A 17,551-nucleotide genomic window follows, 5' to 3' on the forward strand; every position below is an offset into this window, starting at 1 on the left:
AGTTAATTATCTAGTAAATAAGCAATATATCATGCACCATTTTCTAACATACTAACAATGTGCAATTAATAAGAATCTGAAAAATATTAAGCTATATAATTTCTTAAATAAATGTACATAGGTATAGTGTACCCTCCTAGCAAAAAGATGTACCAATCTAGTATACAGGCTCTATTTAGTTGTAAATCAACATGGTTTAATGATTTTATCAACTAATGAGCATGCACCTTTCTTTAGAAAATAATTGAAGTACAAGTGGAAAAGTTAAAATCAATCATTTAAATGGAGGGTTTCCACTTGGTGATTTAAATTGCCTTGATTTAAATCAATCCACCCTGCTCAGGTTCAGTTTCCACTAGCTACTCTTCATCCAAGAGCTGATCTCATCCAAGCACTGGGCCATCTTAGTATTAGTGGTGTGGTTACATGTGGTGAAGGATGAGGAGAGCTGTGTGTCATCTGTATATTGCTGGTTCATTTCATCTGACCACTTCACCTAATAGTTGCATGTAAATGTTGAAAAGGACCAGAGGGAGAATTGATCTTTGTGATACTCCACAACTGAGGGCTATAGTGGTGGAGGTGCAGTTTTTCCATCAATACTCATTGTCTGCATCCCTCCAGGAAGAACTCAAATCATAGTAGCTCATTACCCTGGACCCTTGCCACTTCTCTCAGATGAAACAGCATAATTTCATTATCAACAGTGTCAAATGGATAACTGTCCATTGATCAGAGATCATCCATCAGTGCCATCAAAGCAGTTTCAGTTCTGTGTTCTGCCTGAATCCAGATTGTGCTGGATCTAGAATGTTAGCTTCAGTTAGATGAGCTTGTAGCTAGTCTTTTGCTAGCTTCTCTATGAGATTTCTCAGGAATGACAGGTTTGACACTGTGTGATTGCTGACTAAGGCCGATGTGTCCAGAATGGGTTTCTTTGGTGTTGATCAGACTATTGTGTGTTTGAAGGAAGATATTTATTCTTTGAGTGATACACTGGCATTCAAGTTTCTGTCCTCTTCTTTTCACCCATTACTGGGTGTCAGAAAACCAAGGAGATCTGTGTGGGCAATGGGGAGAAAGGGGCTGCTTGGGAGACAGTGTGTCAGTGGCCAACACCAGTGTAAAATGGTAATGATTTACCAAAACTATGAGTCCTCATCCTGTTGGTGAGATGCTGTTGTCCGTTATCAGACTCTGGAATTTGTTGGAGTCCTTGAGTCTTCATGGTTGAAACAGGATCGTTGGTCTTTCTTGTTGTCAGCATGCTGGATGGTCTCTGAAGACTGCCCTAATGAGGTGACAGTGGCTGGGCTGTGTGTCCTCTGTTTTGATATCTAAACTGAAAATCAGGTCCCAGGTGTGACCAGCTGTGTGAGTTGGACCAGAGAGGACCTATGAAAGTCCTAGGGAGGCAAGTGATGAGATGAGTTTTGCATGTTGAAATCTCTCAGGATGACAAGCCCGAGTATTTCCCCACCATCACTGACAAGGTATCCATGGGCTCCTTTATAATCCTTTAGTCTCTGGTGGTCTGTAAATGAGCATAAAATGTATGTTGACTTTGGGCAGGTCTAAACTGCTGCTTATGTAGATATAACATACGTTGCTCGGGTGTGTGAAAAAGCCACTCCCTGAGCAATGCAAGTTACACTGACCTAAGCACTGTCCACACTCTTCCACCGGCATAGTTTCCTCCTCTTGTGGAGATGGAGTAATTGTGCCAATGGGAGAGCTCTTCCTTAATTGGACTCAGGAGTCCCTAGTTGACCTGAGGTAACCCCTTTTCAGCATATTGGGAAAAGGGCCTTTATCATTCTAGGACTAATATACTTGGCCTTCCATCACTCTCTCACAGCTTTCCAGCCTGACTGTGTCACAATGACTGTAATAATAGGTAGGGCTGAGCCAACAAGAGGAAGTGTCTGTGGCATCAGACATCCATTTCCTTGAAATAAGCTGTCCTTGGTGTCACAACGCTCCTGTTGCTTTTACCTGCTTTGGGAAGGAGGTGGAGAGGTGCAGGGAAGATAAGTAACACTTACTGTTTGGTCTTGTCTGAGTTAGAGCTGAAATGTGGCTTCCTGAACAGCAGATGGCTGTGAAATCTGGGGGGAGCAGGGCGGAGGCGCAGGGTTTCTTCTTTGTAAAATGGAAGAGCCTTCTGGCTCTCTGTGAATATGTCTGTCTATCTGAAGTGTTTCATAAAAGTTTTGCACCAGCTGTTAGAGATATGCAACACAATGAAATACCTTTGATATTGCAAGATAGTGCTGATTGAAATTTTTCCATTGAAACTTTTTTTAATGAAAATTGGCTTTTTTTTTTCTGAATTTCCTATCTAGACTTGGCAGTCGTCCTCAGCCCATGTAAAATGGACTTCTTGATCTGTGTTAACCATTCTTGAAGTTACTTTCTACATGCTAATCACTTCATTATTGTCATCTGCTATTTTCTTTCAGTTGCTTATTAAGTGCTGATAGCACTTGTTCCCACCAGAATTTTGTTACCTCTCAATCTGCTTATCATTAGCCAGCACAGGTAGAACCAGTGACTAGAATACTGACATTAGGCACACGTTTACTAAATACAAGAAACAGGTGTGCAATATTGCCAACCCAAAGATTTAAAAGTCATGAGTTAGGCTGTCAAAAAATCACGAGATTGACTTAAAAGTCATGAAGAGTCAAAAACCAATATGTTTCAGGGGGGTTTTTTATTTGCCTTCTGGTTTAGAGCCTTTAGGCTGCCTTTGGGTCACATTTCTGAGTTTTTTCTCTACAACTGGGAGAGCTAGAAGCTTACTTTAAAAAAAATGAATCGGAGATTCTTATGTAACTGCATGACTCCAGGCACTGGGGCTTTAACAAGAAAACCAAATGTCATGAGACTCATGATAACATTCCAAAAGTTGGCAACACTGGACTATTGCTGGAGGGTTTACAAAGGCCATCTTCCCACCGCTGTTGTCATTGCTCGTATTCACACAGTTCCCTTCTCCCCAAAGGCAGAAAGAAGAGACCCAACCCTGTGCTTCTTCTCAGAATGACTTCAGGAGGGAAAGTTCTTCCATTTGAGGATGTCACAGTGTGTGCTAAGGAACATTCGCTCACCCAGCCCACCCAAGTATATTACAGTATATTATATCCTTAGACAATCCTGCCTCAGACTCTCTACATTACTAAAGGTCTTAAATGGCTTAAGTCACAGCTAGAATATGCTTTAGTCCCTCTTCACTGGGTTGAATTGCACTCTGTGTATAACTGTCATTTATTAATAAGAGGTCCACTCTGTATCATTCTAATTCTTGCTACTACAGACCTCTTTACTGTACTAAAGAAGTAAATTAGTAGTGCTCATTGAATATGTGGTCCACTTCCTCCCATGTTGATACTTCTTGCCTAGAAGAAGGGACAGTGTCCTTCTCTCAGAAGAGGAATTAGCTGTACATGGAGTGTGGAGAGAGAAGTAACCCAGGGCAATGGAAAGGATCTTTTGTCTCCTCCTCTGCCCTTATCTTGCACCAGGTGAACCCTTTATAAGTGTGTTTATGTATATAAGATGTTTAGTTGTTTCATCTCACTGTTGTGTCTGTATTAGTCACTAAAGAATAAAAGGGGAGATCTTTTTACACTGAGATCACTTTACTTCTTTTGCCAAGTTGTCAGAAACAAAAACTTAATAACTGTCATGAAAATCCCTTTCTATGCAGTTTCCTATCCCCACTACATAAATTAAGGGGATAATATCACTACTCCCTCACTCACAGTTGTGTGGTGGGGCAAAAAGTGAAGAAGGTACAAAACTGTGGTGTTAAGAATGGTCAGCTGTAATTTTCACGGTCTTGGTTTTATTTACCTTAATCCTGACTCTAATATAGTACCAATATAAACATAACAATAGCTATTATCTTTGAGAACTCATGGAGGATGGGTGACATCCCAAAGGAATGGAGAAGGGCAAACATAGTACCTATCTTTAAAAAGGGGAACAAAGGAAACCGAGGAAATTATAGACCAGTCAACCTAACTTGAATACCTGGAAAGATATAGGAACAAATTATTAAACAATCAATTTGTAAGCACAGAGTATAACAGGGTAATAAGTAATAACCAGTATTGGTTTGTCAAGAACAAATCTTGCCTGACCAGCCTAATTTTCTTCATTGATAGGGTTACTGGTTTCCTGGATGTGGGGAAGCCATAGACATGATTTATCTTGATTTTAGTAAGGCTTTTGACACTTCCCCACATGATATTCACATGAGCAGCTCGGAAAATATGAAATTACCATGATGAAATTACCATAATGTGGGTGCATAACTGGTTACAGACCATATTCAAAGAGTAGTTATCAATGGTGCACTATCAAAATGGGAGGATGTGTCAGATGAGGTCCCCCAGGGGTCTGTCTTGGGTCCACTACTATTCAATATTTTCATTAATGAATTAGATAATGGAGTGCAGAGTTTGCTTACTAAATTTGCAGTTGATGTTAAACTGGGAGGGGCTGCAAGCACTTTGGAGGATGGGATTAGAAGTCAAAATGACGTTGTCAAATTGGAGAATTGGGCTGAAATCAACAAGGTGAAATTCAGTAAAGACAAGTGAAAAGTACTACACGTACGAAAGAAAAAAATCAAATGCTCAATTACAAAATGGGGAATAGCTAACTAGGCAATAGTACTGCTGAAAAGGACCTGGGAATAATCATGAATCATAAATTGATTATGAGTCAACAGTGTGATGCAGTTGTGAAAAAGACTAATACCATTTTGGGATGTATTAACAGGACTGCCATTTGTAAGACATGGTAAGTAATTGTCCCGCTCTATGTAGCATTGGTGGGTCCAGTTTTGGGTAAGTTTTCAGTAAGTTGTGGACAAATTGGAGACAGCCCAGAGGAGAGCAACAAAAATGAGAAAAGGTTTAGAAAACCTGACCTATGAGGAAAGGTTAAAACACGAAAAGATTAATTTTTAATTCCTGGTGGCTCCAGGACAATCCTGGAGGGTTGGCAAGCCTAATGCAAACACCCTAATGGGGTGGTACGGGTTTAATTGAGGGCAGAACATGGTGCGTTTTACTTTTTTGTTCTTGTTTCATTGTCTTAACTTATTCAAAAGAAAAATCTGTCTTCCTAGAATGTAAAAATAATGTGTTTCACACAATATTTACCTCAGAAACAGGACTGGAACTTTTATGGCCAGCTTAGGATAACTGCATATTTGTATTGATTTTTAGTAGCTTATATATAAGGCGTGGCCAAACTTTCTGACCCTCCAACTTACATATGACAATCTTCAGAAGTTCAAGAACCGGGTCACATCTCCTGGGGCTCAGGGCTTCAGCCCCACAGGAGGCACCTCCTGGGGCTTGGGTTATCAGTCCTGCTCCTGCTGAAGCCCCAGGCCCCAGCAGGCGCCCCCTGCAGGGCTGAAGCCCTGAGACTCCCCTCCCAACTGGGCAGAAGCCCCTAACCCACCACCCTGCTGCAAGACAGATGTCCCAAGGTCCACCACCTAGTCTGGTGGGTGAAGAGTGGGGGGGTGTGGAGGGCTCTGAGAGCCACATTTTAAATATAAAAGAGCCGCATGAGGCTCACAGCCACGGTTAGGCCGCCCTTGTTATATGTAATGTTAAAAATGGCAAATGCTCAGTTATCACACCAATGGATGTGGTACATTAACAAAATAGAATAAACAAATATAACAAAACAAATAAATATGTTTTCAAATATAGAAATAAAATCACACCCAAGCTGACCTTGCATTCCAGACTTTTTATTAAACTGAATTTTATTTCAGATCTGTGGAAGTAAGGGTTTGCAATGGAAACATTGGGAGATTCTTAACTGTGGTGGCCAGACTATGGTGGCTGCTTTAATATAGCACATTTGTAAATGCCTTGCACAGGTCTCCAGGTCTCTGACGTAGCAATCGTTATAATGCAATGCTTGCTCTCGTCTGTGCCCTTGGAAGATGTTTGGCTTTTTGGTGTATGTATGAAGCTACCAATTCATATGCATCTGTTTTTCTGATTTTTACTGGGGATGTTTACGTACAGGTCTTGTGCAGAGACTTTGCAATGAATATTTTATGATTACTTCTGAGTTTTCATTTATTCTCTTTTGGGCATTGTCTAATATAGTTTTTTTTTTAATCAAAATACAACCAAGCAAATGAATAAAGTAGGTTCTCTTGTTTTATACAACAGCTGCACTAAACAGAAAATCTGTGATGCTATTTAATTTATGTTAATTATGTTAGTGGTATCATGATTCATATTTTGCTTGTCTCCCTTATTAATTTATCATTTAATTGTTGCACTTCTAAACACTATAAGTTATTTATAACATAAGCCTCTTGATAAGACAAATGTAATATTTAGTAGAATAATAGCAACAAACACTTCCGATATCATGAAGTTCTGAAAAAACACCTATGCCATCTCCTGCGCTAGATAAGAACTGGAAACAAAACTATTTTTCAAATATTGTGAAATAGTGAACCAGGCAGAGGAGATAGTATTCAGTTTACTTAATGACAGCAGTAATCAACATGTTTTAAATAAACCAACTCGCTGTTTTTCCATCCTCTTTTTTAAAGTTTGAGGCATGCATGTTTTTCAAAATTAGACAAAGTAGGTTGATAATAAAGCTTTCCCATATTTTTTATTTGTAATGTTTGTTTTCTGAGAGTACATATTGAAAAGAACTAACATACTTCTCTTCCTGTTTAATGAAATCCAGAAAAGGCTTTCCATTTTTCCTCATAATGCATTGTATCTCATATGGTGTATTGATCTTTCATATGCTGCTGTGTCTATCATTCTCTTTGGTGACTAGGCCTAATGCAGGGTCACTGAAGATAACGTGAGTCATTTCATTGACTTCAGCGGGCATCAGATCAGGCCATATACCTCTCAAGTGTGGTTTATTTTGGCCAGATTTCTGTGATTATTTTTCAGACATTAGGTACGGCGTTTCAAAACTGAGATCCAAAGTTGTACGCATGCAAAAACTGCACGTGCATGTGAGCTCACATAAATATTCTCACAAACGCACTTTTAAACATGCTGTCAGGACTGGGACATGGGCTGCTGTGCCTAGTGGTTGGAATAGGAGTCAGTAGCCAGAAATAAAAGCCCAGGGTCAGAGCTGGAGTCAGTGGTATATTAACACCTAGGCCGACAAGGCCTAGGCCTAGGGTGGCAAATTTATAATAGCAGCCAGAGGCTGCTTCCCCGGTGCCGGTTCGCGCCCTCCGCCCCAACTCCACCCCTTCCCCGCCCCCTCCCTTCCCCTATTGGTCCCCTTCCCCAAATCCCTGCCCTAGTCCCACCTCCTCTCCTGAGCGTGCCACATTCCCCCCTTTCCCCTCTCCTTCGTGAAGCTGTTTCGTGCACAAGCACTGGCAGGGAATGGGGAGAAGCAGGACCCGACGGCGCACTCGGGGAGGAGGCGGAGCGGAGGTGAGCTGAGGGGAGAGGGGGGCGGTAATTATTTCTGGGCCTAGGGGCGGCAAAATCATTAATCCACCACTGGCTGGAGTCAGAGGCTAGATGTCAGAGCTAAGGGTCAGAACTGAAGTCAGTAATGGGAGCCGAGGGTCAGAGCCAGGTTAACTGCAGTGAGGCAAGGCTGTGGCCAAGATGGGAGCTAACACAGCAGTGGGTGAATGCTTTGAGGAACCGCTGAATTGCTGCTGCTGCTGGTCTTAAGAGACAGTCTCTGGACTCGTCCAACTAATCAGGCAGCATAGCCAACCAGGCAGCTCTCTACAGACCAGATGCACTTGTTAGGTTGGCTCTGCTGTAGGCACCGATTCCTGACATATGCATTTACCTGACATGTTCATGTATATGCTTATTTTTTGCAGTGAAAATCAGGATCCTAAATACATATTCATTGTTTGCTCAGAGCTGGTCTAGTTTTAATTGGGCTTTTGGGCAATATTTTTTGTTTGTCCACTCCCAGTCATAGTTAGTAGACCTCTACTGAGATGGGTAATTCCAAATAAAAAAAGAGGCTGAAACGCAGCATGATTGTGATTCAGTAGTTTAAGAGTTTTAGCTTTAACTTGAATCTTTTAAGTTGTGACCACTTAGACCTGAATTTACCGTTGCTTTACCTTGGCTTTTTATTTCATGATCTGAATTCTGTGTATGGAGTATGGGGCTGGACTGCATGTTCCACAACACCTACGGTTATTTAAACAATCCACACTTGGTTGGTCGTCCATTCGCTTGGGACTTTTTAACATAAACATGTGTAGTGTTAATGTGTTGAGAGTTGTAGGGAGAATGTATGTCAGTCTTTCAGAAATAGTTACTTTTCAGCATGTAAACAAACAAACACACAGGACCAGGTAATAGAAATAGAGACATTTCAGTTAAGTGTACAAGACCCAAAAGACCATAATGCCTACTTAGAACACATTATTTTTATATTAAGTAAATTTATATTTAGGTATGTGTACTAGTTTTGAAAATCTGTATTTTACATTTAAGATTGTTTATAATGGTTTGGATGTAAATCTGTGCTTTGGGGCATATTTTCCCCTTACTATGTGCACATAACTCAGTTTGATGTCAGTAAGAGTTACATGTGCATACTGAGGGGTGGATATACAGTATTCATTTGTACATTTGTAAAATTTTCACCCACTGATCCACATACTTGCTTCAGCATTTCCCATGTAGCAGCAGTATTTAATTTAAGTATGGACCACCATCTGCAAAGCTTTAGTACACTGTACTCCTGCTTTTGGAGAAACATGAGCCTCCTATGTCAAACTTATGCCAAGGTATCGCACTGCAATCTGACAAATAGTACAGTATATTGACAACTTATATTAGAGTTGCTGGAGCTCTGTTAAACCTGAATGGCAATGTGTGTATCATGTCTGGGAAAAGTTAATTAGGCTTGTGAGCCTCAGAAAAATCTATGGTAATTTTGAAAGTGATGGAACATGTTTCTTTACACTCATGACCAGGGCTTAGAAAAGTTCACTAACATGGAAAGTATTTGTACTGATTCAGCATTTTTTTGAAATATGGAATTAAATGTTTTGTGCAATATGGGTCCAATATTTGTTTGTTCTGAGCAAATTGATAGGAGTTATGGGCTTTCAGCCCCTAAGGAGACTCAAAACATCTCCCATGATTGAGCTCTAACTATACTACACTTTTAATTCCCATATGTCACCATCTAGGACGAGAAAAAATGCTGGACCAGTGTTCTTTTGTTCTTACTGATGTTGGTAAGTTACTGACACAAGCTAAGTTGATAAAAGCAAAGGTTAAATCAGTTTCAGTGTGCCAACATTTGGGGCTTGCACTGGTTTGATTAGATCTATTTTTAAATCAATTTAGTTAAAGTTGTGCACTCTTATACTATAGATAAGGCCTTAGGAGGTGCCCAACAACTTGCTGTTTTATAGTCTAATAGAAACAAGAACTGAAGAATACAACATAAAAGTCAGTGATCAAGATGATTACTGGCACGTTTTGAATGTTGTCCTAATTTGGACCAAGGTATAACCTAGTTCTTCCAAGCCTGGTCACCCATAGTATGATATCCCTTCTACTCAGATTTGGTTAATGTTAAACAAACCAGGTTAGCATTTCAGGTTAAAATAAACCATAACAATAAGAAAGGCCCAAAATCCATTCTGATTTCCTCATGGCTTTCCTCTTTGGACACCAGTCAGCTCCATTGACTTTGTTTTCAGAAGTTCAAATTTTCTGCTGCCTATTTGTGATTTTTAAGGTACTTTTTGGGCTAACTCTCTCCTATAATCCCTGTGGATGAATTAAGGCTTGCAATAAATTGAATGATTTGTTTGCCTGTTCACTGGTAGAATTAAAAAAAGTTATCAGGGTTCAAATTCAGAATTAGAAAATTAAACTTTTATCATCTGAGAAAAATCCATTATTGTATGTATTTCATTTTGGGACATGTTAGCAAATTTCCAGAAGGGCTTGACACTTCCTGTTTTAATTGCATGCTTTTTCTCATCCTTATGCCAAAGGTCAGGCGCAGATCTGTGTTGATCTTTTGGAGTTGATCTTTTGATACTGAGTGCCTTTGACTTTCGTATGTAATTGCTGCTGAGGTCCACACATGTTTTAAGTTGGCCAATATACACCCCCTTTGAAGTAGCAAGGTGTGTTCTGACTTATGCTCTTATTTATACTTACCACATCTCGTGGTATGGATCCCTGAAAAACCATGTTACTATTGGCTCCTTGCCTGATCCTGCACACTGCATTTCCCTCCGTCACATGGGCAGATGTAGAAGATATATATAGTAAATGCTAAAATGAGCATCATGAACTTTCACAACAATTTCTGCTCTGAAGTCCATGGAGCCATTGGTGAGCAATACCTCATGGAGCCACTCCTCTGAAAAGCCACTGAACCTCACTTTTTCCACAGGGAGGGGATACCTGTAAGATCAGCAGAAGATGGAGGATATCTCCTAAACTGTGCTCATCCTGTCCTTCTAGGACTAGCCAGATTTGGCTGAAGTCTATGTTCCTTTCACCTGCCCTCTTCACCTTCAGATGCAGGAGGGAGTGGGTTTTACCCAAAGTTAGAGAGCAAGTCCTAACATCATAGTCTCCTCATCAGGCAGGGCTCTCCCTGATATTAATAAAAATTCTGTGTGTGCATCACAGGGAGAATAGGGCAGAGGAGTAATTTATATTCTACAGAAATTTTACTCCTGTGCTTGTTCTACGCCTTTGTAAAATATGCACTATTTCAAATTGTTTATCTTTGCAAAACTCCCTCTGGATCTCTGTTACAAAGATGCCTTGATTATATGCTGGAATTTTCCTGGGGAAAAACTGCCCTGTTCATTATTTTATAAAATTGTCTTGTTTTACTTGATAAAGGGACTATGAAGTCTTTGAGTTAAACCTCAGCTGCCCGTACAAAGGGTACACCTGTGTTTGGGGAGTTGCTCTGCACCAGAGATATCCATTGCCCAGCTGTTTACACAACCTGATCACAAGGTGGGAAAGGGGAGGGAAAGTTTGCTAGTGCCACTGAAAGTGCTGCATAACTCAAAGACTCCTTGGGAGATACTAAGCACACTCCTCCAAGCCCTTTGGAGGCATTACATCCTTCGTGGACATAATTTCTACTCCCCCTATTCGGTGCTGCACCCCCTTCCTTTCCTCTTCCTCAGGCCACCTCTAGGACTCCACTCAGTCATGACATAGCCACTTGAGTAGTAGTACCCGTTGGCCAGTTTTTAAATCCAGTTTCCTACCTTGTAGCTCCCATTGTTGAGTCTATAGTAGATTAAATTACATTAAATGTCTTTTCCAGGATTGTATAGTTTATTTCTGTTTAAACAGAAAATGTCCAGTATGTAGTGTGCATCATTGAACCATTGAATCATAGAAATCTAGGACTGGAAGGGACCTCGATAGGTCATCTAGTCCAGTCCCCTTCACTGAGGCAGGACTAAATATTATCTAGACCAGTCTTCTCAAACTATGCGACAACTGCTCTCTGCTCTGCCTTCAGAGCTGGATGGTGGCAGATGTACCTGCATGAAGGGGCAGGGGAAAAAATGACTACAGACACAAAGAAGGGGGGCCTGATTAAATAAGTTTGAGAATCACTGATCTAGAGCATCCGTGACAGGTATCTGTCTAATCTGTTATTAAGAACCTCCATGGGCGAGGATTCCACAACCTCCCTTGGTAATCCTATTCCAGTACTCAACTATCCTTATATTTAATTGTTTTTTCCAAATATCTAACCTAAATTTTCCTTGCTCCAGATTAAGCCAATCACTTCTTGTCCTACCTTCAGTGGACATGGAGAACAACTGATCACTGTCCTTTTTATAACTCTTGTTAACATATCTGAAGACTGTTATCAAGTCCCCTCTCAGTCTTCTTTTTTCAAGACTAAACATGCCCAATTTTTTTAACCTTTCCCCAGAGGTCAGGTTCCATTTGTTCAGGACCTATCAGATAACGATTCTCTTTCTTGTTCTCACTCACTGTCCCATCACCTGCTGTGCAGCAGTTTCTCAGAATCTCCCTTTTTTTGGTGTCTTGGAGATTCAGCACCTCTGGGTCTTCCCCTCATTTCAGCTGAGGGATTACTTTGGGTTCGGGAATTGGAAAATATCATATAGTCACTGTAACTCTTCTAACAATTTTAAGTGTAGTACATTTCATTAAATATATAGAATTGGTCTGTGGAACTAGCTGCTGTGGGATATTAATTATTGAAGTAAATAGTTTAGTACATTGAAAATAGATATTTCAGATGACTATCATATACAGTTACAATAGCTGGAGTAAAAAAAAAAGCAGTGTTTGTCTATCAATTCTCATGCGTCAGGGCATAGTTTGATAAGCAGTTTGGAAGATGAAGAAACATCTGCTCACTGTACAGTGTAACATGATTACCAAAGTGTTCATTATATATTTTTGAAACTTTGACCACTGTCAGAAACAAGATACTGATCAATACAGAACTTTATTCTGCTGTGGCATGACCTTTCTTATGTTATTTAATTAAGGGAGTTGAGATGTTAGAAGCTAACTTTATGGGCTGACAACCGATATATAGTTATGCCCCGTTCCCTCTTGCCATTTTAAAGTTCTTATGAAGGATGCAAGCCAAAGATGCAAAACCATGATTATTAAGGCATAAATTAAGGGACATATGTTGCTATCAGCCCAAGCTTCAACCCCCACTACAATGATTGTGGGAGATTTAAGCTATGCTGGCAATTTTAGCAGAAAATGTATGCAATTAGGGACTATTTCCAAGCCCAGTGAAATCAATGGGAATCTTTACATTGACTTTAGATGAGGCCCATGTAGCTGGATTGTGCAGTCAGGTGCAACTCCCACTGAAGCAAGTGGGAGTGTTCATGTGTATCGGAGGGCAGAATTGGGTGCAACTTGATCCTTTTTCCTATTTCTCAGGAATCTCACTCCGTTTTTTCCCTTCTGCCCACTGGGATCATTTCTGTGAAGGGCCTCAAATGTAGGTATAAATCTACCTGCAGAATCTGGCCAAACTATTATTTAAGAGTCCTTCTCTTTAAAATACTGGGCTGCTGTAGAACTTAGACCACTATGGTACTTTACAGCCAAACTATACTGTATTACATTTCTGTACATCTGAATAACTCCATAGAGTTTCTCCAGATTTATAATGCTATAGTTGAGATCAAACTCTTGCCCTGTTTATGCTAAATTCTGAGATTAATTTTAGTTAAATCTCACTATTTTTTCCCATCTGCTTCTTTTATTGAAGTGCCTTTCATCTCCTTTTTAGGATTCCCCTTTCTTTATTCTGGGCCATGTCATGCGATTTCAAAACAGAATATAACGCCTACTGACTTGGGAGTTCCATGTACCTAATGAACACACAGTAGTTCAGCTGTGTATGAGTTAAATAGGTAGAATACCTATTTCACATAGTTTCAAGCACAAATTCAGGATGTGAGTCTCTTGACAATTACATAGTGCTGTCTGAAAATAATAGTTTGTTTATTACTTGACAGTAGAGGTCAGTATGGTAAATGATAATCCTTATTGAACTGTATTTTGCTAAAAAGAGATATTAAAGATAGAAGCTCTGGCCCCATTGACGTCAATGGTAAAACTCAAGTTGACACATTAGGGCCAGGAATTCACCAAAAGTATCCAACTTTTAAAAACGTATTCAAAATATCATGACACTAACCGCTCATGAATTAATCATTCGCCAAATATGTTTTTTAAAAAGCCTTTTGGGAATATGTATACATTTTTGAGTGAGATGTATTAGAATGTGATCTTACATATTACTTTCTGCTCTGGATTAATCATCAGAGAGAAGCAGTGGAAGCTCCATTCGTTGAGGCTTTGAAAATTGGACTGGACAAAGCACTAGATAATACATGTAGGAAATAAAGTGGGGGCATACATTTACATGACTTAATAGGTGTTTTCTAGGCCTAGTTTCTCTGTTTGTGTGAATTCAGGAGTTTATTTAATCTGAAAAAACACATTTTATTAATTGACACATGGTAGGGTTTTTGTTTTTAGATAGTAATTCCAAGCTCTAATAATAAAAATATAGCAATAGGGATATATTACTGACCACCTGCCCAGCATGGTGATCATGACTGTGAAATGCTCAGGGAGATTAGAGAGGCTATTAAAATAAAAAAACCTCAATAATAATGGGGGATTTTAACTATCCCCATGTCTGGGGATATGGGTACTGACTGGGTACATGTCACCTCAGGACGGGATGCAGAGAGATAAAGTTTCTTGAGACCTTAAATGACTGCTTCTTGGAGCATCTAGTACTGGAACCCACAAGAGGAGAGGCAATTCTTGATTTAGTCCAAGTGGAGCACAGGATCTTGTCCAAGAGGTGAATATAGCTGGACCGCTTGGTAATAGTGATCATAATATTATTAAATTTAACATCCCTGTCATGGAGAAACCACCAGAGCAGCTCAACTTGGTAGCATTTAATTTCAGAAAGGGGAACTACACAAAAATGAGGAAGGTAGTGGAACAGAAATTAAAAGGTACAGTGTAAAAAGTGAAATCCCTTCAAGCTGCATGGAAACTTTTTAAAGACACCGTAATAGAGGCTCAACTTAAATGTATACCCCCAATTGAAAAACATAGTAAGAGAACCAAAAAGGTGCTACAGTGGCCAAACAACAAAGTAAAAGAACAAAGTAAAAGAAGCAGTGAGAGGCAAAAAGGCATCCTTTAAAAAGTGGAAGTTAAATCCTAGTGAGGAAAATAGAAAGGAGCATAAACTCTGTCAAATGAAGTGTAAAAATATAATTAGGAAGGCCAAAAAAGAATTTGAAGAACAGCTAGCCAAAATCTCAAAAAGTATTAGCAAAAAAAAAGTAAGTACATCAGAAGCAGGAAGCTTGCTAAACAGCCAGTGGGGCCACTGGACAATTGAGATGCAAAGGGAGCACTCAAGGACGATAACGGCCATTGGGGAGAAACTAAATGAATTCTTTGCATTGGTCTTCATGGCTAAGGATGTGAGGGAGATTCCCAAACCTGAGTCATTCTTTTTAGGTGACAGATCTGAGGAACTGTCCCAGACTGAGGTATCATTAGAGGAGGTTTTGGAACAAATTGATAAACTACACAGTAATAAGTCACCAGGACCAGATGGTATTCACCCAAGAATTCTGAAGGAACTCAAATATGAAACTGCAGAACTACTAACCGCAGTCTGTAACCCATCATTTAAATCAGCTTCTGTACCAAATGACTGGAGGATAGCTAATGTGATGCCAATTTTTTAAAAGGGCTCCATAGGTGACCCCAGCAATTACAGGCTGGTAAACCTGACTTCAGTACCGAGCAAACTGGTTGAAACTATAGTAAAGAACAAAATTGTCAGACACATAGATTAACATAATTTGTTGGGGAATAATCAACATGGTTTGTGTAAAGGGAAATCATGCCTCACCAATCTACTAGAATTATTTGAGGGGGTCAACAAGCATGAGGATAAGGGGGAACCAGTAGATATAGTGTACTTAGATTTTCAGAAAGCCTTTGACAAAGTCCCTCAAAGGCTCTTAAGAAAAGTAAGCTGTCATGGGATAAGAGGGAAGGTCCTATCATGGATTAGTAACTAGTTAAAACATAGAAAACAAAGGGTAGGAATAAATGGACAGTTTTCAAAATGGAGAGAGGTAAATAATGGTGTCCTCCAGGGGTCTGTACTGGGACAAATAGTATTATAAATGATCTGGAAATAGGGGTGAATAGTGAGGTGGCAAAATCTGCAGATGATACAAAACTACTCAAGATAGTTAAGTCCCAGGCAGACTACGAACAGCTACAAAAGGATCTCTCAAAACTAGGTGACAGCACAACAAAATGGCAGATGAAATTCAGTGTTGATAAATACAAAGTAATGCACATTGGAAAACATAATTCTAACTATACATATAAAATGATGGGGTCTAAATTGGCTGGTACCACTCAAGAAAGAGATCTTGGAGTCATTGTGGCTAGTTCTCTGAAAACATCCACTCAATGTGCAGCGGCAGTCAAAAAAATAAACAGAATGTTGGACATCATTAAGAAAGGGATAGAGAATAAGACAGAAAATATCATGTTGTCTCTCTGTAAATCCATGGTACACCCACATTTTGAATACTGCATGCAGATGTGGTTGTCCCATCTCAAAAAAGATATATTGGAACTGGAAAGGGTTCAGAAAAGGGCAACAAAAATGATTAGGGGCATAGAACAGCTTCTATATGAGGAGAGATTAATATGACTGGTACCTTTCACCTTAGAAAAGAGATGATGAAGAAGGGATATGATAGAGGTCTATACAATCATGACTGGTGTGGAGAAAATAAATAAGGAATTGTTATTTACCCCTTCTCAGAATACAAGAACTAGGGGTCACCAAATGAAATGAATAGGCAGCAGGTTTAAAACAAACAAAAGGAAGTATTTCTTCACGCAATGCACAGTCAACCTGTGGAACTCTTTTCCAGAGGATGTTGTGAAGGCCCAGACTATAACAGGGTTCAAAAAGAACTAGATAAATTCATGGAGGATAGGTCCATCAATGGCTATTAGCCAGGATGGGCAGGGATGGTGTCCCTAGCCTCTCTTTGCCAGAAGCTGGGAATGAGTGACAGGAAGTGGATTACTTGATGATTACCTGTTCTGTGTATTCCCTTTGGGGCACCTGGCACTGGCCCCTGTCAGAAGTCAGGATACTGGGCTAGATGGACCTTTGGTCTGACCCAGTATGACCGATCTTATGTAAGTTCCAGCCAGGAGCAAATTTTTGAGGCTAGGTTATAAAAAGAAATGCTGACCAAATCTAGGATATAACAATAGTGCAAATATGTCTTTGTAATAAAACTCTGTTCAGGAATCCTGCAGTTTGACTTGCTGTAAACCAGCCTTTACTTGATAGCTGAAGAGTGACAAGAAAACAAATTTTAAATTGCAAACCATGTCATGGAATCATCTAATTCCCAGCCTATCTGATCCATCTGCTCTTGAACATTCTGTCTCCAATCTTTTCATGAATGTTACCAGTACTTTTCTTTTTCAAACAAAGAAAAACAAAATATCACAATATTTTAGTAACATTTCCTCTTGGCAATAGTAAATCTTATGGCAATCTTGCATTTACCAGTAGTTATCATAGATACGTAAATGTCAAGATCAGAAGTGACCATTAATGATCATTAAGTCTGACCTGCTGCATAACACAGGTCATAGATGCTCACCCAGTAATTTCCGCATCAAACCTATGATTTCTGCTTGAGCGATAGCATTTTTTTCAAATCCTGTGGTGATTTAAGGATGTCAAGTGATGGAGAATCCACCACATCCCTTGATAAATTGTTCCAAGGGTTAATTACCCTCATTGTTAAAAATATGCACCTAGTTTCCAGTTTTAATTTGTCTAGGTTCAGCATCCAGGCATGCTGTCATTAAGCCTTTCTCTACTATATTTAGGAGTCCTCTACTATCAGAAATCACTTCCCCACGCA

The 17,551-nt window shown here is 39.7% G+C and overlaps 1 protein-coding gene across 23 annotated transcripts in view; it reads left to right on the plus strand.

The window, feature by feature from the left end:
- MYT1L (myelin transcription factor 1 like) overlaps positions 1-17,551 on the plus strand; it is a 380,247-nt gene that overhangs the window by 199,353 nt on the left and 163,343 nt on the right. For 4 of the 23 annotated variants that reach the window (XM_073336121.1, XM_073336135.1, XM_073336122.1 and 1 more), the window contains exon 1: positions 3,457-3,527. The exons of 9 other annotated variants lie outside the window; for them this stretch is intronic. Coding sequence is in view for 1 of the 14 variants with exons in the window: in XM_073336137.1 (XP_073192238.1) it covers positions 3,450-3,527 (78 nt within the window). In the remaining 13 variants the exon portion in view is untranslated. Of the gene's footprint in view, positions 1-3,447; positions 3,528-17,551 lie in introns of those variants that run through there. 10 more of the 23 variants (XR_012157935.1, XR_012157936.1, XM_073336137.1 and 7 more) reach the window with 4 other exon arrangements.

This window comes from Lepidochelys kempii, chromosome 3, assembly GCF_965140265.1.
Source record: "Lepidochelys kempii isolate rLepKem1 chromosome 3, rLepKem1.hap2, whole genome shotgun sequence".
Lineage (NCBI taxonomy): Eukaryota > Metazoa > Chordata > Testudines > Cheloniidae > Lepidochelys > Lepidochelys kempii.